Source organism: Bactrocera dorsalis, chromosome 1 (assembly GCF_023373825.1).
Source record: "Bactrocera dorsalis isolate Fly_Bdor chromosome 1, ASM2337382v1, whole genome shotgun sequence".
NCBI lineage: Eukaryota > Metazoa > Arthropoda > Insecta > Diptera > Tephritidae > Bactrocera > Bactrocera dorsalis.
The window spans coordinates 31,196,159-31,223,786 of record NC_064303.1 but is presented as its reverse complement, the minus strand read 5'-3'; the positions used below and the strand labels follow the sequence as shown (position 1 = coordinate 31,223,786).

Genomic DNA, 27,628 nt, shown 5'->3' with positions numbered 1-27,628 from the left:
TACGTGGCCTACTGTAATTCATAAAATAACTTTCTAATGCACTGCAGACTTCTCTTGTACTCGTTGCTGTTGCCGGGTATAATTTCACATATTTTGTAAAGGCATCGATGACCACTAAAATGTACTTCTTTTTTGATATTTTCGACGGAAGGGGGCCTAAGTGGTCCACATGAATCGTATCGAAAGGTATCGGTATTTTGGGAATACTGTGTAGAGTTGCTGCATTATTATTTGAAGATGCTGAATAGTAAATACACTTTAGGCAATTTCGAATAAAATTATGTACGTAAGTTTTCATCTGCGGGAACCAATAATATTTTTTAATTGCTGTACAGCACTTTTCTGTAGCTAAGTGGCCCATTTTCTCATGCGTCGTTCTAATTATATTATTTATCATTTCATCAGGGACATATAGCTGTGAGTGACCTGCAGGTGATTTATGGTACACCAACCCATCTTTCAACTCAAAATTTTTCACTTCAGATTGTTCTAAGTTTTGTCGCAGTTCTACAATGCGGGGGTCTCTATTTTGCGTAACTTGCAAGTGAAAATCTAATTCCGCAGTGTCAATGTATGCAATTGTTTGATTAGTTCTACTTAAGGCATCCACGTGAGCCATGGATGTACCAGGTCTATGCTGGATTGAATAATTATAATTTTCTAAGAACAATGCCCATCTAGCAATTTTTGCTGAACTGCTTCTATTATTTAACGTCATAGCCAACGAATCACAGTCAGTAACAATTTTGAACGGAATGCCCATTAAGTAAGTATGGAAGCGCTTAAGTGCATAAATAATTGCTAAAGTTTCTAATTCGTAACTGTGTAATCTAGATTCAGGGGCGGAAGTAGTTTTTGAAAAGTAAGAAATCGGATGAAATTTTTTGTCATCTTGTTTCTGAAGTAACATTGCCCCAAAACCCGAGGCACTGGCATCGCAATGTAATTCTGTTTCAGCTTCAGGGTTGTAAATCGATAAAATAGGGGCCTCTAACAATTTTGTACGCAAGGTAGTGAAGGCTTGTTTGCACTCTTCAGTGAACTGAAATTGTTCATTTTTCTTCAATAATTTAGTCATTGGACGGGCAATCTTGGAGAACGAGGGTACAAAGCGGCGGAAGTATGAAAAAAGACCATGGCAACGTTCCATTTCCTTTCTATTCTTAGGTTCTGGATATTCCTGAATTGCTTGCAAGTGTGACCGTTTGGGTGAAATGCCAGCAGAGTTGGCTAAGTATCCTAAGTATTCTAATTCGTCGTAAGCAAATCGGCATTTTTTGGGCTGAATTCGAAGACCGTTTCGAGCCAAAATTTCAAAAAGTCTCTTAAGGGTTTCCAAATGAGACTTAAAATCTTTCGAAGCTATTAAAATGTCATCCATAAATACTACCACTAACCCCTCTTTGATGAGGTCACCTAAAATCAATTTTACGAAGCGCATAAATTCAGCAGGAGCGTTGCATAAACCGAAGGGCATATATAAATATTCGTATTGACCATCAGGAGTCACGAAGGATTTTATTGAATCAGGATGCATCTTCACGTGATGATATCCACTTTTTAAATCAATAACCGAAAAATAACTTTTCCCCCCCAAGTGTTCAATGCAATCGTCGACTAATGGCATAGGAAAATTATCGCGTATAGTTATTTTGTTCAGTGGTTTATAATCTACACATTTCCGGAGGGAGCCATCTTTTTTCGGTACAGGTACTATTGCAAAGGCATAAGGTGATCGACTTGGTCTAATTATTCCTTCTTTTAACAAATCATCTACTATTGCTTTTATTTCATTTCTCTCTTTATGGCATAATCGTCTTGGTCTACAGTATATAGGAGTTTCATGCGTAAGGTTAATTTTCATAAGATATTCTAAAGGCTTAACTTTTTCTGAAGGAAATTCGAAATAAACTTCTGTTATTGTTTGTCGCAACTCTGATGACAACCTTGACGGAAGATGTGGATTAATGTCTAAGGAATTCAAATCGGAAGGCACAATAGCACATAAATTTGCAAATTCTAACTCCATCGGGCTGATATTTGACTTTTCTTCAGTGTGTTTCACTATTATTTTCTCTTTCTCCCTTGTAACACCCCCTTGATTAAGCGATTCAATTGTACTCCTTGTGTGACAGAAGTGAGTGGCCAATAAATCAAATGAACACAGAACATCAGTAAGTTTTGACTCTAACTTCGTACAAATGGCAGCTTTATTTAATTCTTTCAATCTTTTCGTATCATAAATGTATTTTATTTGACACATTGTAATATTTGCTTTTTTCATAAAATCACGGCCTACAAGCATCGGTATTGACATAAGATTATTCGGCAAGGTTAATAATTTCTGATTGATTGATTGATTTCGGAAGTTTATTTTGCAATTGATATTCCCATACGTCTTGAGTCTATCATTTCCTAGGCCATTGTACTGAGTCTCTTTCAATTGATTTGGTAATTCGAATGGAACTTCACTCCGTTTGATTAAACTGCGGGGGCTGCCCGAATCAAATAAACAAAAAATATTTTTATTTAATTTAAAGTTTTTACTGTGTTCACTGTGTTCACGGTTAGGCTTATCAAAAACAACACTTACCATTTGCATTTCACTAATTGGTTCCACTCTAGCATCATTCATTCCGTTGGCATTAAGGACGGCAGCAACAGTGGTACGGTGTGGGCATTCACGATACACATGTTCGGTGGATGAGCACTTAAAACAGGAGTTCGCTGGTCGTTTCGGCAGTGGACATTGGCTTTGATAATGCCCGAATTTGGAGCAATTGTAGCATCGGATTGTTTCCATGGTTGGAGCTGCGGTAGGGCGAACTGACGTGGCGTTGGCCGCATTTGATCGATGAGTTGTTGGCTGAAGTGCACTGGCCGCATTACGATTAATTATTGCTATTTGTTTTGATCCTAATGGTGGTTGGAAGCGTAGACGTTCATATCGTTCCGCAAATTCCTTCAGTTCATTAATAGAGCGTGCTGGAAACAAATGACCGATTCTTGATGAAGTGTCACCTGTTCCACTAATAATCATTTCGATCAATTCGTCTTCCGTAATTTTTGAATACATCGCTATCTCTTGCATATCCAAAATGTAACGATGGGTGGTTTCATCAGGGCGTAAGCGTCGATTTTTCAGCAGTTGATACACTTCATTCATTGTGCGCATGCGGCCAAATTCACTAATAAGTTTAGCTTTGAGCTCTTCATAATCGGATACCGTAATCGTGCGTGCAAAAACCTGGGCTGTTCCACTCAACATACGACGACATGCAATGAATTTCATACGCTCATCGAATTGCAGCATTGCAAAAGCATCATCCAAGTCACTAATCCACTTATTCACATCGTAATGGTCATCGGCTGTAAATTTAGACATCATTGATTCAATGACACTTACGTCAGTCCAACGGGTTTTTGCAGCAGGTGCTTGCTGTTGTAGCGTAAGTTGATTAATCTCTGCTTGAAGCATCAACAGTTCGCGTTTTTTACGCAATTGGATCAGCAATCGTTCGGTCTCATCTTCGTCCAAATTGTTTGAAATTGTAGCACTTGGAACAACGGTATTCATTTGCACGGTTGTTACAGCAGTGGACAATTGGGCACTTGTTGTAGCAGTAGCCGATGGACCACTTGAAACAACAACACTCATAGCGGGGGTAGTTACCAATGCACGTGTATCAGCAGTTGACAATTTAGCACTGACATAAGCGGCAGTTGTTGTTACATCTGTAAGCACATTTGAATTTTGAACACTCGTAGTGGCGATGAACGTAGGTACACTCGTAACAACAGGTTGAATTGATTGCACAATCGTAGCGGGAATTGAAGTTTGAGTATTTTTGTCGGCGGCGGCATCTGGATCTTCAAGGGCATTCGCGTTTTCCTCTTTTTCACTTGCTTTCGTTACCTCGGAAATGTATTCATCATATAGCGGTCGCAACTGGTTCATCGTGGCATCAGGATCGAATTGAATACCCGTTTGCAGTAGCACTTTCATGACTTGGGCACGTGATAACAAATTCGACATCGTGGCAGCAACAACAACAATCAGGAAAAAAAAAACGTGGTAAATGCACTGTCTACAGAAAACGTGAAATGAAAAACGAAGAATTCTGGTTTCGGCAGTGTTTTTTTTTTTTTGTTTAATTATGCGGCAGTCGATTTAAATTAACTCCATCCCACTTCTGAGATGTGATGGCCGGAATCAATTAATTTAAATTTTTATTTCGTACGTGCGCAGCACGTCTCGCTTCGTTGACAGTCAGTTTAAAGAGAACGATAAAACTCATTCGCCCAGCAAAGCACACAAGACATTCCCAATTCACAATTGACACTTCTTACAGCAGTCGTTCATTCTATTACATTCATCGCATTCTCTTACATTCTATTACATTCTATTGCACTCTTACAATATCAAGGAATGATGTCATGTTTATCGTTTATGCGGCAATCGCTTGTTTCAGTACATTCTTTACCGATGATGTCATGCCTTGTGTTCATGCTTTGTTCACGTGGCCTGCTGTTGCTATGCTGTATATATGTAGGTTTATTGTTTATGTAACAGATATACACAGGTTTATTGTTTATATAATAAGTAATATGTTCATTTAACAAATGTAATTTTATTAATAAGTGTGGAACTTAGTAGGCACGTCTTTACACTCTTACTGTCGCGGTTCAACTGTGTCTCTTCTTGCCGTTTTATCTAAACCTCGTCTTCTTCTAATGCCCATTCACAATAGATTCCCACATATATGTGTAGTTGTAGGTAATGTGAGTCATACGTATATGGCTGGGTGTTAACTCTCGTGTGTTGTGCCAAAAAAAAAACCTATGCATTTACAAACTTAATTGACCAAGAAATTACCAACACAGGAAATTTAATGGAAGGAAGCTGGCGCAATGAGATAGATCTAAATGCTCTGGAATTTACGCAAAGTACGTATGTATATCCTCAAATAAAGCGAAACAAATCCGCGATACTTTCGCTGAATACTTCAGTATTCTGGTCGTCAATGATAGCTAATCCAATCTGGTCCAAGTACACAGCGACGTTCTTAAAACTGAAGTATCAATAAAAGGCGTCTTTCGTCGACACACCTCTGACTTCGCCCGCGCTTGGAGTGAGATCACTTGAGTGAGGGTTTGCTTATCACTATCCTCAACCTCCACGCGTCGATTCTTCAGGTAATCAACCGTTGTATCAGCCAATTCATCAATAGCAGTGAGTTGTATCTCAACTTCAGCCGGCTTATGTTCAAGTACTTCTCCCTTGTTTAAGGATTGCAGAAGTTCCTCTAGAGAAGCAAATGGGCACAACTTTTGGATGGTATCTGATATATATTCTTTTGTCCGTGCGCGCTCCTCCTCGTTCTTCTTCAAGCGAAACTTTTCTGTTTGACGTCCCTTGGACCCCTTTCCTCGTCGGTTCGGTTGACGATTGGAAGCTTGAGGTACGACGACTCCTTGTTCGGAATCGTTGGTCTCCATTGCAAAGATTTTAGTTAAGATTTGTCTCGTATTGAATAACACGAATGCACCTTCAGAAGGTGCAGTATCTTGGGAAACAAAATTCACAAATTAACAAACATGAATCACTATATTATTTTAATATACAAATACAATGAAATAAAAACTTAATTTTTTTTAATCAATTTTACTTACCGTCGTAGTTTTTATGTGCTGGGTGTTTCTACGTCATTTAAGAACCATTTCATTAAAATAAAACAAAGTAGGCTCGAACGAGTCCTCGGCACCAGCTTCACTTCTGCTACATTCGGCCAGTTTTTGCTTTTCGCGACGAAAATTTGTCCGCAAGAGATTAATTTTTTTTTTTTTACATCATCTAAAGTTGCAGTCGCATATTGTTCTTTATAGCTTTCTAACGGCACTTGATATTGTTTTTGCTTTTCATCCCTGTTACTGTTGCAGAGAACTACTGATAGTGAAAAGGCAGTGTTTATGGTTCAAAGGTTTAATAAGAACTGTACTGAATTGAATGTACAATGTCATCAGTAATGTACGGTTACAGTTAGGAATCTATGGTACAGATAAACAGATAATATCATTTAGAAGGTTGCCATATTAATAATATTAAGATTACAACTTCAACACTTCTTCTTAAGCTTATATATATACTTTTTAACAAATCTTTAATTTAATCCAAGCATTTTTACAAAATTACAGTGCTTTTGCTTAGACAAAGACTTTGTTAAGATATCGGCAACATTCTTATCTGTGGATACATATTCCAAATTGATTTCATTATTTTCAATTTTTTCACGAATGAAATGATACTTAATATCTATGTGTTTTGTACGCTTATGGTGAGTTGGATTACGAGCGATATGTTGTGCGCTTATGTTGTCACCATATAGCGTTATTGGTGTTGAGCTTGACCAGCCTATCTCACTTAATAGTCTGCTAAGGTATATTGCCTCTTTTGCTGCCATTGCTAAGGCTACATATTCAGCCTCAGTGCTGCTTAACGCTATGATGTTCTGCTTCGTTGAGGACCACGAAAAAGAACTACCTCCTAAGTAAAAGGCGTACCCAGTGTACGACTTTCTGTCAGACGAATCGTTTGCCCAATCAGCGTCGGCGAACGCCTTTACGTCTTCACCAGTCTTGCAATATTCAATGGACATGTCGATGGTGCCCGATAAATAACGTAGAATATGCTTAGCTGCTGTCTCGTGTTCAATGTGCGGATCTGTATTGTGCCTGGAAAGTTTGCTTACTGCGTGCAAAATATCTGGCCGACTCAAGACCGCTAAATACATAAGAGAACCGATTAGTGATTGATATTCAGTAGCATTTACCTTCACACAATTTTTGTTTGTGCATCCAACTTGGAACCCAGGATCAAGTGGTGTTGCTACTGCCCTGCAATTTTGCTTACCAAACGAATCGAGAACTGCTCTGATGTACTTCTTCTGGTGCAAAGAAATCGCACCTTTTTCACCTTTTCGTTGTATTTCCAACCCTAGGAAATAACTTACAGTACCGTAATCGTGCATCTGGAACTTTGCTGCTATCTTCTTCTTAATTTCGGCTATTTCGTTTTCGCTGGGACATATGATGATCAAATCATCAACGTAGACTGCTATATAACTATACTGCTGATTGTTGTTGTTCACGTTCAAACATGGCTCATGTCTACAGCTTTTGAACCCGATGCTGGTTAAAACTGCGTCTAACGTGCTATTCCAAACACGGCCGGATTGTTTCAATCCATAAATTGCTTTCTGTAGCTTTAACACCTTTTCTGGATACTTCTTGCTGATAAAGCCCTCTGGTTGTTTCATAAAAATATTTTCTTCAAGTTTGCTGTTCAAATACGCGTTCGATATATCAATATGATGCATGTACAGCTATTTTTTTGCAGTTATCGCAAAAAGCATGCGTATGGTCTCGTAACGTATAACTGGAGAGAACGTCTCCCAGTAGTTGACACCTAGTTGTTGCCCACAACCTTTTGCAACTAATCTTGATTTAAACTTATCGATATATCCGCTGGCGTCTCGCTTGATTCGATAAACCCATTTTGAACCAATGGCTTTTTGTCCCTTCGGTAAATCAACCAACAACCATGTATTATTGGCTATATGAGCATCATATTCCACCTGCATGGATTTTCGCCATTCAACTGCATGTTGACCACTCAATGCTTCCGTTGGATTTTGAGGCGTTTCATCATATTCTGTAGAGTTTACATTTAAAAGTTGAAACGGATTCTTTGGCCTGCCTAGTTGACCTGTTCGAATAAGTTTTGGTCTACCACGCCCACGTTTTGGTAACTCATCTTGTTCTGAACTTGTTGCACTCTGCTCTGCTTCAGAATTTCTTGCTGTGGCAAACTCTTCCTCCTCATCGTCGAAGTCGTTGTTCATTTCCCGCTCGCTTACATTTTCAGTTGCTGACTGCTCGTTTTCTGGAGACTTAAGGCGAATGATGTTTGTCGCGAAATCACCATTGCATTGTGATGAACTAATTTCTGAAGTGATGCTCGTATTAAATTCACCTTCAATGAATTTAACGTCGCGCCTTTCTACTATAATATGCCGCTGTTGATCATATAAACGATATGCTTTTGCTGTATTGGAGTAACCAACAAAAATGTACTCCTTGCCTTTCGCATCGAACTTGCCTTTGTTTATTTTGTCAAGTGCAAATGCACGTGACCCGAAAATACGTAGATGCTTTACTGATGGTTTACGCTGCTTCCACACCTCAAATGGAGTACGAGAATTCAATGCCTTCGTTGGGCATCTATTTCGTAAATACACTGCAGTTTGTACCGCTTCAGCCCACAAAAATTGACCAAGATTTGCGTGAATTAATAAATTATGGTTCGGTTGGCTCGCTCCGCAACACCATTTTGCTGGGGTGTATACGGGACAGTCAACTCCCTCCTTATACCACAACTTTTCAAATAATTATCAAATTCACTGTTAATATATTCTCTACCATTATCACTTCGTATGGCTTTTATCTTACAGTCCATTAGGCATTCAACATAACTTTTAAAATTTCTAAATTTTTCAAAAACTTCACTTTTGGCTTTCATAAAGTATACAAATGTCTTTCTAGAAAAATCGTCTATAAATGGAACAAAAAATCGATTACCACCTAGCGATTTAACATTCATAGGCCCGCACACATCTGTATGCACAAGTTCAAGTACTTTCTTCGTTGAACGCTCAGTCTTTTGTACAAATGGTAATGCACAAATTTTCGCTTTATTGCACGTATCGCAATTCACTTGTTTTGGTATACCCTTTAATTTCATACCATGAACTAATTCTCTTTCACTAAGTTCACGTAAATTTTTAAAATTCAAGTGACCGTATCTGTTGTGCCACATTGTAACTTGCGAGTTAGTTATCAAATTTACAACACCAACAACTCTTTTTTCAATATATAAATATAAGTTATTTATTCGTTTTGCTTTTAACACTAATTGTTTTTCTTTAATTCTCACTAAAGCCGTTTCTTTTTCAAATATAGTGTAATTTCCGAACTGTGCTGCTTTACTCACTGACAAAAAATTCATGCGTACCGCTGGTACATATAAAACGTTTTGTAGTTCTATTTTTCGTGTTTCACTTTGCAGCAATACAGTACCTATACCGTATGATTCAACATATTGATCAGCTGCTAACATTATTTTTGCTACTTTCTTAATAAATGAAATAAACACACTTTTATTACAACACATGTGAGCAGTAGCACCACTGTCGATGCACCAAATATTTTTCTTCTGCTTTTCGTCAGTGCTTCCAAACATTAAGCAGTTTGACATTTCTTCATCTGCATTTTGTTGGCTGCTTACTTTGTTTGCACTTCGACATTCACTTGCCCGATGACCCGATCGTTGACAATTGAAGCATTTGCCCTTCCTTAAATTTGAATTTCTTTTGCTTCTTCACTTCTTTCGTCGCATCGCTTTGCCAATCGTGTGTTCTAACGCCGCTTAGTTGCTTTTGTGCTGCATACGTGCTTTTGTTTGCGCATGCATACACTGCTTGCATGTCCTCTCTTTCATTTCGTTCTTGCCTACGCGTACCTTCTTCTAGAATTTTTGCTTTGACTGTGTCAAAAGTTGGCAATTCGTCGCGCGTCTCAATTGCTACAACAAAAGTTTCCCACGAGCTAGGAAGGCTTGACAACAACATTATGACTTTCAAGTCATCCGCTATTTGTATGTTTAATTCCGCTAGTTTGTCGACCGTTTCGACAAAAAACTGTACATACTGAATCACGTTATCATTTTGTTGCATATTCAAACGCAACAATTTTTGATATAACTGCACTTTTCTAATTGGACCAACTGGCATATGAATTTGCTTCAATTTTTGCCACGCTTCTGATGCCGTTTTGCATGATTTTATATGCAATAATTGCGTCGGTTTCACATTAAGGAACAAACATGCCAACGCTTTTTGGTCTGCTGTGTCCCATTTTTGCAAATCTTGAGGCGTTGCCTCCTCTGGCTTTTTATCACTAATCACGTACCATAAATCTGTGGTAATTAGCACACTGCGCACAGATACCGACCAGACGTCGTAATTATCTTCTGCAAGTTTTTCTATTTGCAGAGACAAACTCATTTTAAAAACGTATTTAAAAACCGCGCACACACGAAATTGAGAAATTCACTTCAGTTAATACTTATTTGCCGTTAGAACAAATGATGCCCTATGCGTTCTGTCCTGGGCCCATAACCATTGTTGCAGAGAACTACTGATAGTGAAAAGGCAGTGTTTATGGTTCAAAGGTTTAATAAGAACTGTACTGAATTGAATGTACAATGTCATCAGTAATGTACGGTTACAGTTAGGAATGTATGGTACAGATAAACAGATAATATCATTTAGAAGGTTGCCATATTAATAATATTAAGATTACAACTTCAACAGTTACTACCCTACAAGAACGATGATAATCAAATGATCAAATGACATTCACTAGTGACACAATTTTCTGTCACTGGCTCAGTGCAAGTTTCTATCACATTTTTAAGGGCAATATGAAAAAGTTGACAAAAACTTTTGTATACATGTGATATTGCATTTCTTTCTTACAACCTGAACAACATATAGCTACACTGCTCACTCCAACGGTGTTTAGAATAAAAATTTGTGTCATTAATGATATAAATATCTGTCATGAATGCCTGTTATGCTTGTGACTATCACATATGATGTAAATATCATGCAGTTGTGACAATTATATGTGATGTTAAATTCAGGCATGTGTGACTATTACATATGATGTAAATATCATGCAGTTGTGACAATCATATGTGATGTAAGCATATGTAAAAATTATGCATTTATTAATTTAATGTAATTTATTTTATTTAGAAAAAAATAAATTCATTTTAATTCATATAATATTAATTAATTCATGTTATAAAAAATTGTACAAAAAGTAAAAAAAAAAAATTAATGTAAAATTAAAGCTTCATTTTTTGGGTTTAGTTGATCGTACTTTAAATTTAATTATTGTTTCCTTTTTTTTAAATAAGTGCGCTGCTTTAACCTATAATGGCTGAGCAGTACTGATCGCTTTATATTTTGCTCGAAACTTCTACACCCTTGTTGTTGAAACAGATCTAAATTAAAAGAAAAATATATATTAGTGTGGGCAATATCAATTAGGTAGTCTAGACCGATTACAATTAACAAATTTATAATATGGTTTACTAATTAAAACTGTTGATTTGAAGGATACAAAGAAAATAAACGATTTATATAATATTAAAATTAATTTAGTTTTATCTTGCCGCACGTCGTACACTTCTTATTCGTCTTACTCGTCTTGCTCGTCTTGCTGATACTCTTCTTCTTCTTCTGACTTTTCTGTGCTGCCATATCGTTTCATTCCAACATTAATAAACATTAAGTTGAAATTATATATATGCATATATGTATGTACCTTTTAAAATGGTATCAACCAGCGCCAACTTGCATAGGGATTTCTTGCTCCACCTGCCATCCCAATTGTAACCTTCCAAGAGCTCATCCGAGAAAACCTTAGGCATTACGTCAGCCACATTATCACTGGCGCCTTTAAGTTTGTGAAGGATTGTAGTCTTAAAAGAAATAAAAGTATTGTAACTACATAGTAGTAAACTTATTATATTTTATTTTTTAGGTTACCATTGTTTGGGCATAGTCCTGGCTTTGCAGTCTATCCTCCACTTCCGCAACTATTGCTTGCGACTCCATCGGAAAAGTGCTAGCGACGTCGTCCAGCTCTTTATCAGTCACTTCGCCGGTCATGCGGCACACTGACTGCTCAACTCGTTTTAAGAGAACTTTGCATTCTCTGATCGACTTATTTTGCGCCAAAACCTCAGCCTTTTCGACAATCTAAGAAATAAATTTAGACGAAAAGATGTAAATAAAGTTTTAGATTTACTTTTGTTACTGAGTGTACATACAATATTGTAAAACACTTACTTTCGACTTCATCTCATTAAGTTTTTCAAATATAGCGGTTTGAATGTTAAATTTTAAAACGTTTGGCTTAATTCCAACTTTAATGCCGGTTGCCCTTAGCGACACGACCTCAGCACAAAATTCGGGCATGAATAGATCCATATTACTTGGCTTCTTGAACCCGGAATAGCATGCTATCATAAAGTGGCTTATATTAGGGAAACCTACAACTGAACCCAAGATAGGCCATAATACTTTTATACAATTTTAACCCATCACCTCCTATATCTAAATAAACCTCATTTTTCCCTTCCAAGTAATTAAACGGACTTGAAACAAAACAGTTTTGAATTCCTAGGTACAAAAATTATCCATCTTGCATTTAGTGATATTTATTTTTTCTTTACTAGTATTTAATAGTGTTTTTGCAGATAGTGGCATACCATCAACACCTACTTTGCGCAATGTTTTTAGAAGATCTTCTAAAGCGATTTGTCATACTTCAAATGCACAACTGCTTGCTATAAATAATGTTTGAATTCTTCATTTAAGCCTTGACTTTCCTGTGCAAGTGCATTGTACATAGAAAGTTACTTTTTTACAAGCAACTTATGAAAATCCCAAATTCCTTTTTTCATATCATTATCTGTCCCTTCTATTGCGTCGACTTCCTCAATATTATTTTGTGGAAGTTGTTGCCGAGTATTATCTAAAATTGAAGTGTTGATACTATTTATTGAACAAGCTACTTGATCAGCAAAATGAATTTTTTTTAAATCTTGGATCTAAAATGGTCGCAGCAGCCAACAAATGAACTTGCTCGACGCTCCCAAATCTTTTCTTTAAGCCTTCCACAATTAAAATTCTAGTTTTAGCACCAATATCAGTTGAAGTTTTCATTTTATTATATGTTTCAGTCAGGCAAGATACTATTGGTATGATTTTACTGGCTGTAACATAATCTTCTCTCGAAACTTCTAATAGTCTTAATATATTTATAAGATCTTTTATGAATTCTAACTGCTGTGCAGTTAGCATTGCTGGCGGTTTAGGATACTTGAGTAATATAGGTGCAATTATTACGGATAATTCAACAAATCGTTCGAATTGATAAAAAACAGAATTCCATCTCGTACACACACACTGAAAAAGCCCCAAAGGCTTTGTTCAGTGATCCTGAGCTTTCTTTAAAGAGACAGCAGCAGTACTTGTGAATAAAGCAATGTTTTAGCAAATTGATCATTTTGACACAATTCGAAAAACGATAATAATGTAGTTGATGGTGGTCGCTCTGCAATTTGCTGTTGAAATATACATATATATATATTTTCCAAATGTACTGACAAATGAATAACTGCCGGATTTCGATCATGAATTGGGAACGATAATATTCTCCAAACTGCCTCATTGCTACTGATATACTTTCCCATTTGATATTGTGTTATTTCATCATTTCGGTTCTCTGCAACACCAAACACAGCCAGTGGCGTAACTAGCCTACGTTGCGCCTGGTGCGGATGATGAATTTTGCGCCCTTCATAGATTGTGCGCCGCGGGCCCCCCGTCATTCAAAAATCATACCTAAGATAAAAAAATTTTAAGGTATTTTTACTTTATAATGCGAGTTATATCTTTATTAATTGATCAAACACGAAATTTATAATATTAATTTATTTATAATATAGAATTTACAAAATTTGGTTGATACCGTTTACAATATAAGTCCACTTGCTTTCAAGAACGAAATAAGAATAACGAATGTGTGAGAATATGATGTGCTGAATAAGTACGAAAGTAATGCCCATGAATAATAGGGTGAATAGTACAATATGTAACTTATGAGTAGTGAATAAGTACAAAAAGTAATGCCCATGAATAATAGGGTGAATAATACAATATGTAACTCGCGCGCAGTTTCCATTTTTTTAAACCCTTTGTCACAAAAAAAAATATTTAGTTTTTTTTTTTATTATTAATTATTATTACTAGTTATGTAGGTTATTGTTTTTTTTTTAAATTAAACGTCTTAGTTTGCTTTAATATATATAAAATGATTTATTGAATGACACCGGTTATGAGCGTAGGGTTAAACACACAGCAATATTAAATAATTAGTTTAATGACCAATTTGCTTAATGATATTTAGAGCGCACGTCCGTGTGGTATGGAGTTTCAAAATCAAGTGTCTGTATTTCTAACTGTCGCTGTCGGCGTTCATTGCTATTCGTCGAGTCCGTTCAGTCAGGGTGTATGTTCAGGGTTGCATGCGTGCGCAGTTCATGGTTGCAATCCCACATTTATATTTAATTTAATTGTTAATTTAAACAAACAACAGTTAGAAAAAATAAATTACATTATTTTCATAAACAAAACGACCATTTTTAAAACAAAGAGAAACATTTTTAAAATGATTGTTAATTAAAAAAAAATTAACTACGTAACAATACCTACAGATCTAAAAAGTAACATCTTATACACTACATTTTTGGTGAAATAGGAACTCTTTAAACAAGGAATTAAGCCAGTGAACACTTAAGCTACCTACGAACTAAAACTAATTTATAAAATAATTTTGCGAGATGCAAACTCATCATTGAGTAAATCGAAATTCAATTATTTCGCAATAGAATTTTCAATTGATAAAATTCCTAACCCACTGAGCCTTTGTTGGCCCATTGACGATCTTAAATATGTTTTTATCAGTTTTAGCTTACTGAAAGCTGAAGATGCGACTGTTACAGGATGGGTAAGGAAAATCCTGAGAGCTGCATCTACGTTTGGAAAAGTATCTGCCAAAGAGAATTCGTGAAGTTTTTGCAGCGTGTCTTGAAGGGTCTCCGATTCACTTTCAGAAATAATACATCTGATTGAAATTTCAGTGATTCTAATTCGCCTAAAAATTCTAATGCATTTATATCGCGTTCGTATTCATTTGCCAAATCTCTGGCATGCTTTTTTAGGGTTTCGACGTCATTGTGTTTCAAGTTAGCAATTGATAAAAAATTAAAATCCTTTGCAATTGTATTCATTTTTTCGAACCTCCATTTTAGATCGACTAATAATGAATCTATCGCCTGAAATATTTGTGTCCTAAATTTTTCTTTGCTGTTTAAATTGTACCCTTCATCAGTGCTCTCGTCCAGATCTTGCCGTTTAATTCGTCTTTTTCTTTTTTCCGGAAAGTGGTCGTCAATATCTATTTCTTGTGCCAGATCCTGGGCATCATTGAAATATTTTTCAAAAGATTCATTTCGTATTTCTTGGACCTGTTTTGTTAAACCTTCAATTATTTTTGAAGCAGTATCCAGTGTAATATCCTTGCTTTGGAGGGTTTTATTTATTCGATCTATAGCAGTTAAAATTCTGGACCAAATTTGCAAGAAACAAAGAAACTTGAAATCGATGCTGTTGATCAAACTTTGTGCACCAGAGATAGTCTCTGCGTTAAAATTGTTAGACGTCAATGTATGTAGAGCACCCATTACTCCTTGAAGCTGGTGATATAAAGCATTTACCGCTTTGGCTTTGGAAGACCACCTAGTATCCGCATGACATTTTAAAGTTATTTGAATCTTCTCCAATAAAATATCCCAACGTATTGTTGATCCAGAAAAAAAAGTAAATAATCTCTGAACGGTCCCAAAAAAAGTTATTATGTCCGGTGGAACGCTGGCAGCATGTACTCCTGCCAAGTTTAGACTATGTGCTGCACATGGCACAAATCGAGCATATTTATTAATTTCTTTAATTTTTGCTTGTACGCCGTTGTATTTCCCGCTCATATTGCTACCGTTATCATAGCCTTGTCCTCGAATATTGGATATATCTAATTCATCCGCTTCTATCTTGTCCAGAATTTCTTTTGATAAACCCTCGCCGTTTTTCTGGTATGAATGTATAAAATCAATAAATCGTTCTTCAATAGTAACTACTCCTTTGGTAATTTTTACATATCTTATAATTTGAGACGTCTGCTCGTTATGCGCAAGGTCCGGAGTGCAGTCAATTTTTTCAATTTTACTTCCGCAATAATATGTTTTTTAACAGCACCACTCATTAAACTAATAATTTCATTCAGTATCAGCGGAGAAATATATGATAACTGTCCCTTTTTGTGTGTTTCTATGTGATATTTTAATTCTGGATCGTTTTTGGAAATCATATTAAGAGCACTTAAAAAAACTCCTGAACCGGACTCTCCCAATCTTTCATTGTGTCCCCTCAATGCTAAATTGTTTTCAGCGCAAAAAAGAACAATTCTAATATGTATATTTAAAATATGTCTCCACTTCATTTTTTTCCCGTTGTATAGCCGTTTGGAGTGCATTATCAATGGAAGAGGGAGATTTAATGCTCTTTTCTAATGTTTTCCACCGTATCACATTTTGTAAATGGCGCGATGAATGTTCGTGATCTGGAATTCTAGGACTTAAATGACGCCAGTTGGTAAATCCTTTTTCTGGATTAGCTATAGGCGGTGTATTTGGATTTGTTGAAAGATTTTCATTAAAAAGAATGCACGGAAAACAAAATACCGCTTGCCTTTTGCCACTATGGGTACCAAGTAACAGCATCATTTCTATCGACGGTGACGGCTGTATTGGCAACTACGGTATCTAGATCCATAGCATCTTGAACATCGGGCTCATCATTTCCATGGGAAGTATTTGTGGCTTCATTGTCGTCATCCTGAAAAATCGGATTATTTCGGTTATCATCCAGACATAGATTAAATGCTTCCGATACTTCCTGCGACGTAGATGGAATATTTGTATAGTCAGTATCTGTTTTCTCTTCGCTATTAGATGTCAGATGGTCACTAGTTTAAGTCCATTTAAGTAATGTGTCGGTCATTTTTTACTCTTGGCTTCTTTTATTCTTTTTCGTTTCCGAAACTCCGCGCCAGATGGTCTTTTTGATGACATTTTTGACAAAACCTTGGTTCTTAAATCTAAAACAAAACAAGAAAATCCCTGCATTTCTGATGGTGAACTTAGATTTGAAGATTGGTATTGTATATTATAGCACCGCGAGTGCGGCCAAAAAGAGTGACATTTTTTTTTTTATTCTGCTCGTGGAAAAACGTAAAAAAACGTCTTCGTATTTATTTATAATAAAGCAAGAACGCATTTTTTTTACCTACTTTGCACCGCATAAAAAAAAACTAACTACCTTATATTTGGAATTAAAAAAAATTAGGGATATGTCTGACATCGATAAAATATCTATTTCAACAAAAATGTTACCGTCAAATAATAAAAGTTGCATTGAAGTTTCACGCAAATAACAGTAACTTAACGATAAACTTTTCTTAATAAATCTGTGAAATCGGCTATTAACCTGTTAACTAAACGCGAACAATGTAAAAATTCGCCCTTTTTTAATGCGACTTTAGATAAGTTTTATTCATTTAATCATACTTATTTCTATTAAAAATAAGAAACAATGATGTAGTACTTACCAACTTATATAGAACTTGTATTTTGTAATTTTCAACTAAATTTAACAAATTTAACTTCCAAACAGTAACCCATCTGATTCTGATTCCACAAATAAAAAAGGATTTTAACTTGATGTTTTAAAGCTAATCAGACAATACCTCCCATTGAGCTCTGTTGTGGCTATACCAGCGATTAAATGCGTTAAAAAAATTGATAATAAATTTGTACTTTATCTTTAGTTGCGAAAAGCGAACCGATTGTTGTTTGTTTTCAAAGTGAAGTATATTTTTGTCAATTGACACATTGACAGAGTATTTTATCACTGGAAAACGCCTATAAAATTAGGGATGTGCGATCTAGATCGATATTTTAATATTTTATGTAGTGTTCGGTGTTCGGTGATATCGATTTTAAATTATGTTGAGTTTGTGTTGCAAAATAAAAGATATATTTCCTTGTGATTGCGCCCCCCCGGGGCTGCGCCCTGGTGCGGGGGCACCACCTGCACCACCCTAGTTACGCCACTGGTCGCCGGATCATATGTTGGCCATTACATTGAGTCACCGGGTGAGCTGAAACACCTCAAAACCGTAATGAATATCTATTTTTACGTGTTTCCTTCCTTTTCAGGCGGAGACCATGCGGAACTATTTCGTAATAGAAAAAGCATATTTTCTTTTAATGTACAAACGATTTGCGATGCTCGTTTGATGATTTTAGACATAGTTGCTAGGTGGCTGCTCCGAGCCTATTATGGATGTTAACATTACATCAATATCATTGGTGCTAATTTTCAATGACGGCCCTCATCCTGTCGCGATGCAACTTCTTTTTTCAGCCCTTTTTCTTTAATTCCTTTTTCATGTTGTAATATTTGGTACGCAGCATTTTTTCATCGCGAAATGACGACGAGGTTCTGCTGTTATATTCCTCCTGAATTTTTAACCAAGCTTTATTTTTCACATCTACCGTAAAAGTATCGCTTGTTTTGCACTCTATCACATTTTTATGTTGTTCTATTATAGCAAGTAATAAATTTACGTCGTTTTCACTGAAATTAATCTTTTTCGTCGCCATTTGAATTGCAATTTTTACCAATTGTGAAATTAAATAAAAACAAAAATAACAAAAAAAAAAAATGTCAAGATCATATGTTTTCTATGGTGCTACCAGACTTTTAGCCAGAAATTTTATTTTTATAACTAAGCACTGTGAAAAATATTGCTTTAGTTAACAAACAGCCGTTGGCTACATTGACTAATAGTCAACCAATTGTTAACTAATCACTGTGAAAACGGCTCTTAGTGTTTGATTTGTATGTAATATCAAACATTGGCCTCAAAAAAGAACTTGTCATTCCTTACCACTGGTGGGGGGAAATGAAACGTCTTATCTCGAGGGAGAATATATTCATTCTGATTTTTATTTAGTATTTTCCTTACTTATATACAAATTTTAAAACTATCTTAAATAACTAAATATATGTGTATGTGTGTATGTTTCTATGTATTGCAGCATATCATTTATTGCTGCTTGACATGTGGTTATTTTGAAATGTACAATTTAATACATGTGTGTGTGTTATCTCTCCTGTAAATTTATGATTTGTGTCTCATGCATTTTTATTATTATTAGATGTGCATTGCATGTAAATGCATTATGTATATATGTATGTATATTAATATATAAATGTAGAAATAATTCAATTCAAACACTTTAAGTTCCAAGACACTTTAAATTCCGTATATTTATAAGTATATAAAACATAAAAAGAGTTCACAAAAATATATAATAAGTATATGAGAAATTGACACCAGTTGCGAGCGCGGCTTGTTGTGTGGCACACGACGGTATGATTAGGAATAATGAATACATAAATTTTCGCTATGATGGACGCTAGCCTTACCGCCCACAACTGCTACTTAATCCACAAATGCCATCCACTGTTTGACATTTGGATAAGTGGTTGCCACACTGTCTTTAATTCTCATCCCACATAAATAGAATTTTATATTTAGTAGAATTTCGGCTTTGCTGATAAGTAAGCATGTTCAATGATATTTGAACATTTAGGAAATACCGCAACAATTTCATTCCCTATTTTAGAGCAAAATTAAAGTTTTTTCTTGAGCGATTACTTGTGTTGTGCATACCGCTCTATGTATAAACTGAATTGATAATTTAAAAATAAAAGAATCATCTTACCTTGTTTGTTCGACACTCCCTCAAACCGGCTTGAAATTTTATGCGTTCTCCGAAATATTTTGCGTCCCATCTATCGAAAAAGCGTCAACGTCGTCAATTTGCATTTTCTCAAGAATGAGAAAGGAATTAACTCCCCGTTCAATCAACTATTTCGTTTAGCAAGCCCCAAGACTTTATTAATTCCAAGAATTCATCGTTGCCTTGGCCTGGTTCGCCATAAATATCGCACATTTTGAATATAATATAATAATTTTTACAACACAACTAGCAAGCAATACAACACAAGAGCAACTGAAATGTGGCACGTGCCATTTACGTGTTACTGCAGGTGTTTAATGTATGCAACTTCAGAATAAAAAGAACATCACTGTCGCCAAGAAAAATTTTTCTAAATTGGCTGATGCAATATACAAACATTAATAGGTATGTATGTACGCATTTTGGGACGTTAATAGCAAATTTTAAATTAATAAGAACTCTTTTAAAAATAAAAGGTTTTTCTTTTTAATCAATTTAATAAGGTTCTAGTAAAAATAAGTGGATGTTCTTATTGATTTGCCCTTTAATAGTTTTCTCATAAAAACAAGTAGATTTCTTCTTACAATTGAATTTTTTCACAAAATTACAAAAACAAAAATAAGAAGGTATCATTTTATTTTCAGCCGGTTTCCTTTTCAAGAGATTTTAGAAGAAATTTAAGCTAAAATTAAGAAGACTTTCTAGTAAAATTTTCTTCAATTATAGTTATAGTAGTTAGAAGAGTTAAAACGTTGTGAAGTCATTGTCACGAAACCCTAAAAAAAGTGAAAATCTTATATGGATTCTGCCGCTTTACCTAACTATTTATATATATATTGTGTGTTGTGTGTGTACTGTGTTAAATACATCTTGTCAAACTTCTGTATCATATCATATGCTGTTGTGCATTCATTAACATATTCCAATTGTTTGTCTGAGATCGTACTCATTAAAATAGTTCTTGCTTTTAAATCCTTCCTTTTCCATCCTGTTTCGCCATTTTCATTTTTAACCATGACGGCTTCATTGCACTCTTTCCAACAAAGTTAACAATTAGGGTATTCACAAGGTGTCATATTGTGTCATATCGTCATATTGTCATATTTTTTTATGACTGTCATAACAACACTGTTGTTGTTTCACATGCAAAATTAAAATATGACTGATACAACACTGCATGGTATGTTTCTTGAGTTCGCTATTCTATCAGCTGTATTTGTTTACTTTCTTATTATTGGCATTTAATGTTTGAAATTAATTAATTTAATAAATTTCGTTATTAATATGGAAGGAAACCACGATATTCAGGTAAATTAAGTTGAATATAAGTGAAATATGAAAATATTTTGAAGTTTATGTAGTTGCAAATGATTTTATTTAAAAATTAAAAAAAACAAAACAAAGTCAAATATTTTTTTTTTTTAAGAAACCAACGGCTCAAAGCTTTTATGGTCGTTTCATCGAAGACACGCAGCTGACGGTAGGATGGAAAGTAGTGCGCCCAAAAGTATGCAATATGCAATCACCTGATTAAGTGTAGAAATATGACAAAATATGACATACAACAGTTAAGGGTGCTCACAAGTGTCATATTTTTTAAGAATATTAAAATATGACATAAGACATACAACAAAGCTTGTGAATTGCCTAAATCTTAATTTCCAGCTTGAATAGTTTGCACCATCAAAAATTGGTATCAAAATGTCTTCTATCTTTGCTTGTTTAGCCATCTTGGTGATAATAACAATATTATTCAATGTATTTTCACGACAAATGTTTTTTTGAACACTTTAGGCTAACCTCAAATCTGAATCGTATTTTTATATCTTTATTGAACTTATCACACTCAGTTTTTTTTATGTTCTTCTTTAAACCATAAACCTTGCTTTGCTACCATGTTGAAATGGTGATTTTTATATAATAAAATACAATTTAATTTCTTCTTTATCTTTGCTTTTTATTAGAGCACACCTATATAAAACTTACCACTTGGTTTTAATACCCACTGCTTTTGGGACGCAATATATATATAAGTATGTGGTTGCTCACTTCACGTTAACAATTTTATTAAAGAAACAGAAAGGTTATAATAAAAGTCTCCTGGTCGGATACCAGTGAAGGTGGCAATGTATATAGAAAAATGGATTATGTATGATATAGATGTATTGAATTAGTGGACTCCCTGGTCGGGTACCAGTGGAGGTGTATATGTTTTTATAAAACGATGTGGTGATGATGTGTTGGTTCAGCTGCTGCGCGTAGAGGATCTCCAGATGAATAACAAATGATGTTTTAGATGCGTCGAATAACGCCGGATGAAATAGAAAATGATGTTTTAAATGCGTGCGGAATATCGCCGGATGAATAGAAAATGATGTTTTAGATGCGTCGAATAACGCCGGATGAATAGAAACTGATGTAAAAAAGTGTTTTTAACCGCGTGCCGAATATGCAACTAGTATAACGTCCGCCGATGTGTACGTCTCGAAACAAGTGATCGAAAAAAGCCACGCTGCTTTCAGGACGAGCCCTTTTTTGCTCGTTGGGCTGTGGAGAGTTATGGTGGGTTGATGTACGGCGTGTATTGGTGTGTGTGTGTGGGTGTGGACTGCTGCTTCCAACGATGTTGACGATGAGTGTGGTCTCCAAGTGTGGAGAGTGTGCCAGTGTTGCTTTTTGCGTGTGACAGAGTTGCTTTATGAGTGGTGTGTTGTGTGGTGTAGGGGTGTATGAGGGCGGAAAGCTAACTCATTTAGCCAAAACCTGCTCTTCTTGTTGTTTCACACCTAGGATCTTTTTGCAGAGTGAGTGTGTATGTGTAGATAGATGGCGCTGTTCATATACCCATCATGTTCATTCATATAAGATTATAATATTTACTAAATTACAACAGTATGCTTACCTTTATAAGCGTTCACACTGATAAATTATAACCCACTTTGTGACAGATATTGTGGATATTCTCACCTAATTTGCTATTATTTTAGCGCACCGTGTATGCCGTATTAAAATAAATGGAACCAAACAACAATTGTTTTAAAAGTTTTACAAATACCCTCAATATTTTTGCTCTACCTGATCAGGTCCAGAGGCGCCAAATGGGTTAATGATTTGAAGCAACTCGACATCGATTGTTAAATGTGTATAAGTTATTTTTAATTGACTTCGTATCACTTCACTTAACATTTTTTTGTGTATTTATTTCTTCTTTTTGTATATTGATCACTGAGTACTTACATGATAATATTATAAATCATGCTGGCAATTGTCCTTGGTATAGTTTCGCTAATCCTCCACTAGCCCTGTTTTGGTTCTACCCGTGTTGTGTGCTGTTGTCCAGGAAATCAAATCACAGTTAACTATTCCAATCAACTAATTTTTTTTTAAGCACTATGTGCTATTGTTCAAATCCGGATTACCACTGAAACTTAAAAATAGGAGCCCTACGTGATTTCCCTACACTTGGCACAATTGTGGCATTTCTGCTGCTACTGCACCTGCTGTTGTTGTTGCCGTTCAGAGACCAGGTGAATCGCTGCTACCGGCCTAATGTAGTAGCGAAAAGTTTGCCAGTTGATGGGAAAATACTGACGCGGACTATTCCCGCGCTCACTAACTAGCGTGGAGTAGTTGTAAGGACGCTGCAGTGGGCAGACTAGCAGACTAATGTGTTTTAACTTATGTGGCACAGTCTATTAATTTCGCCTTCATTTAAGAATTCACTGAACTTATTATTGGTGTACTCCGTACCATTGTCACCACGCAACTTAATTTTGTTCTCCGTTTGTTTTTCCACCATATTTTTTAATTGGTTTAAACTTTTCAAAAACTTCACTCTTTTGCTTTAAACAATACACAAAAACCATTCTCGAAAAATCGTTTATAAAAGTGAGAAAATACCTTGCTACACCAACTGATTTAACGTTAGTCGGACCACAGACGTCCGTCTGCACAAGTTCTAGTATTGGTTTCGATTTTGTTTCACACTTCTTTGGAAAAGGCACTGCACATATTTTTGATTTATTGCATGTACAAAATTTGTTTTAGCATAAATATAATTTTTTGAATATACCCGTGGTAAGGCATGCCTGTCGTAAGAGGCGACTAAGATCCTAGCCACCAGTCCAGAGTTGTGTGGAAACTCAACTGGCCGTAGCTTCGGTTACAAGGTCATACCAAAGACTTTAACCTGGTACCATGGGGAGCAGTTAGCCCTTGGAGGTAACTCCAATCTGCTCATTGGGTTTGGCCCTTTGTGGAGATTCGTGGTGGTTGTGGTTAAAACCCAAATCGCGGGAAGAACTAACTCTGTCAGTTTGAATGTGGAGTTGCATTGCCACCGGATGCCGGACCCAAAGTACGGCAGAGGTTTTAGATGGGCCTCGAACCCCACCAAGGTGGTTAGTGTGACCATGCCACACTGCCAATTGGTACTGAAAATGCTTACCCAATTTTCAGGGCGCTGATCGACGCATTGTATTGATCCGTTGTGCTTCTGAGCACCGTGGAGTTAAGCTGTCGACAGCAGGATCCCACGTTAAACACACTACACGTTGTCACTCTCTTCTGCAGGAACCTGCAAGATCTCCACAATGTCTATTAGCTTTGACATTAATGGTGACAGACGTCAGACTTGTGCATTTAGACAGCTGATGTTGAAATTTGTTTACTTGTTAGAAAAAGTGAAATAAAAATGAATAAGAAAAAAATATTAATGGCAATTTTGTTATTTTTAGAAGATCAAAATGAATTTAATGAAAAAATCCGTTTATTACTAAATGAGTTAAATGAAAATAGAGTGCAACTAAACGCAATACTTGATTGTAACGCAATCTTAAGAGCTAGGAAGACAATTGCTCAGCCACACATTGGATGTACCCGCTGCTGATGTTGAGCTACCCAATGGCGACACTGATAGAGAGTTCGTCAATGTCATTACTGGCGTACACACCGGTTCAGTTGACATTGGTTCTGGTGATCCTATAGGTATAGATGACTAGAACAGAAGTAAAGTTGAATTCGATATGTTCTAAAGAAAAAATAGTTTCAATAATAAACGTGTAAAACTCAGCTTACCACAGTAAATGATTCGTAGATTTGATGGACCGCATCAAAATGTGTCCATCCCTATGGACTGCCCGCCGAGGGCCCAACTTTTTTCTTTTCCTCTCTGCAATTTCCTAAAAGTTAATAATGTCAAAGAGATTATTTTGATGCATAGTATACCTTTATTTTTGTGCGAGATTCCTTATTTTTACATGAACTTTTTTTTGGAGTAAAGTGTGTGCCATTTGCGCAGATATATCGGCATTGATGTGCAAATTTCGTTTAGCACGTTGCAAGTCTCCGACTCGTTCACGCCACAAATCAATTAAAACATTTTCGTCACTGTTTGTCAACATTGTCCATTGTTGGTTTTCTTCCATCTAAAAATATTAAAATTACACAAGTATACACGGTTTTGGATCTGGGCAACCAAAAGTGGTTTCTATGACAATTGATGACACTGAATCCGAATCTTCATTTCGTTTTTTAAGATTGATTCTAGTTTTTGAAATAATCAAGAATTTAATTTTTTTTGATTTTTGTCAAATAATATTCATTTTATTAACTTAAAAGTAACATATCAGAAATGAAGATTGGTGGAACTTTGCCTTTTGTATTGTTTAGTATCTGTTTCACGTATTAGAGTACAACAGTAGTCGCTCATCATGCCTTCATCCCAAAATCCTTGGTATCTTCTTTCAATGTTGGCTAGATCTTGGTGTAGACGCTCTCCTTGTTCGTCGCTCGTATCACCCAAGTTTTCGGGAAAAAAATCGAGATGGGAATGCAGAAAATGGATCTTTAGAGACATTCTAGCTCCAATCTTTCGATAATTTTGCAACGTATCGCCAATAATTTCCTTAAAATTAAGGGATTTGTGATTACCAAGAAAGTGGTGAACGATATTTTGAAAAGATGCCCATGCGGCTGCTTCATCGGGCGATAAACATTTTGTAAATTTTTTGTCAGCCATTAATTTTCTAATATCAGGTCCGACGAATATTCCCTCTTTGATTTTTGCATATGACAATTTAGGAAACAACTTAACTAAATACTGAAAAGCCGGACCTTCACGGTTTAATGCTTTGACGAAGTTCTTTATAAGGCCTAGTTTAATGTGAAGAGGTGGCAGGAAAATGTCTTGTGGATTTACAAGTGGTTCAGCGGAGACGTTTTGCTGTCCAGGCTCATATTGAGTACGGCTTTGCCATTCTTTTCTCACATAATGATGTTCAGTTGCGCGGCTATCCCACAAGCATAAAAAGCAACAAAATTTGGTGAATCCATTTTTATTTGCTCTAATTACTTATTTTATTTTACTGCTACAGTTGAAATGACTTATCAAGCAGTGCCTGTAACATTGGGAGAATTTTCCTCAATCGGTATTTAATTACTGTGCTTGTAACAGCACAATGGTGCTATCATGCGAGAACTCGGAAACTAGAATCAATCTTAAAAAACTAAATGCATATTCGAATTCAGCATATCAAATATAGTTAAGGATCGTTCTTATCTGCTCAGATCCAAAAGTTGACCTGAATTTGTAAACTTGTGTTAGTTTTTGTAAATATACTGGCACATAATATAATTAGCAGTTTAAAAACAGCTTACCTCTAACACTTTCCTTAAATCTTTTGTTTACGTGTAGGGTAGTAGTTAATCCCTAAGGTGATTCTACTTGACTTTGATCAATAAAACCAGCCACAAGAGCCAATGCTGTCTACTTGTGTCCAAGTTATATTAATCGTAGCTTCCAAATAAAAGTATAAAAGCTTTGAATTTTAGATGCGTAATCTTTATTGGTCGCAGTTCGAATGATCTGAATTCAAATTCACAGGGTACTTAAATAGTCAAATTGAGCAAAGTTAATATAAAAGGATTACAGTTATAAGTATTCAAACATTGAGTAAAACTGTGGGGAATTTAAAATGATCAAAAATATAAACTTAACATAATGTAGCTTCTAACATTGTCGAGGTTTTAATAATTAACGAATAACATTGTAAAGTATTAATAGTTATAGCATCCGTGCATCCGGTTACAGTCGTTACATACGTGTTTATCTTTTTCTTTCTATCAATCACCATTCACAATAGCAAAAATCTGCCATTTTTAAATTTCAGCTAAATGCACGAAATTTTTGCTCATTACAAATTTGCATTAACATGGGTCGAATGCGCAAGTTAATGCATATTAAGGGGCTATACCAGTGTGACGCATGAAAAATTAGGCGATTTTCGTCAGTACGCGATTGAATATTTCGAACTTCTTTGAACCTAATAAGGTATATTTTCAGCTATATTTTAAGTTTTTTTTTACAAATCTGTTGAAAAATAGCGGAGTTATGGGCTGTCTTCGGAGGTGCCAAAAAAAAAGTACCCCAACTGCTGGCCTGATTCCGGCCGAATGAGTAGCTGAAACAAAAAAAATTGAAAAGTTAATTATAAAAAATAGTGTAATTACAAAAATATTAAAGCTTCATTATTTCGTTCATTAACTTTCATTATTTATATTATATATATATATTTTTTTTTGTAAACTTCATTTTTTTCTAAATGGATTAAAATTTAAGTGGACTGATCTTCTTGTTTTTTTATTCTTCTATTAATTTTTGTTTTGTGAATCTTCTGATTTTATCTTGTAGTACTTGATGCTTTGTGAATCTTGGTGTAGGCTTATTTCTTCTATTTTCTTTTCTAAATATTACATCATTATTTTCTAGTCTTTCCGGATCTTGCCTGTCGTTATTCAACTTATTGATTCTAATTTTCATTTTTCTTTCAACTTTGTTTATAATCCATACTTCTAGTATAATATTATTGAGATCCATATTTCTATTTTTGATCCGGTATTTTCATAATCTTTTGATCGAAAAAAGTTTCTTTTAACGCCCATTCGAAGGCCTCTCGAAGGTTGGTCGGTTTCATAAATCTTACTGTAGCTACTAATGGGCCCCTAATT

At 35.5% G+C, this 27,628-nt stretch overlaps 2 protein-coding genes across 3 annotated transcripts in view; one reads left to right on the top strand and one right to left on the bottom strand.

Moving 5' to 3' along the window:
- LOC105223375 (uncharacterized) overlaps window positions 1-27,628 on the top strand; it is a 178,979-nt gene that overhangs the window by 89,149 nt on the left and 62,202 nt on the right. The window lies entirely within an intron of this gene.
- LOC125778858 (uncharacterized) lies at window positions 2,172-4,022 on the bottom strand. The gene is made up of 2 exons (XM_049458366.1): window positions 2,594-4,022; window positions 2,172-2,495 (listed from the first exon to the last, which is right to left on the bottom strand). Exons 1-2 carry the CDS (start codon window positions 4,004-4,006, stop codon window positions 2,469-2,471), a joined length of 1,440 nt encoding a protein of 479 aa, XP_049314323.1. The 5' UTR covers window positions 4,007-4,022; the 3' UTR covers window positions 2,172-2,468.

What these genes read in the sequence shown, in the direction of transcription:
- LOC125778858 (XM_049458366.1), bottom strand. Translation starts at nt 4,006, where the DNA reads ATGAAAGTGCTACTGCAAACGGGTATTCAATTCGATCCTGATGCCACG. An exon ending in CAATTAGTGAAATGCAAATG is followed by an intron (nt 2,496 to 2,593) that starts GTAAGTGTTGTT and finishes TGATTCGGGCAG; the next exon opens with CCCCCGCAGTTTAATCAAAC.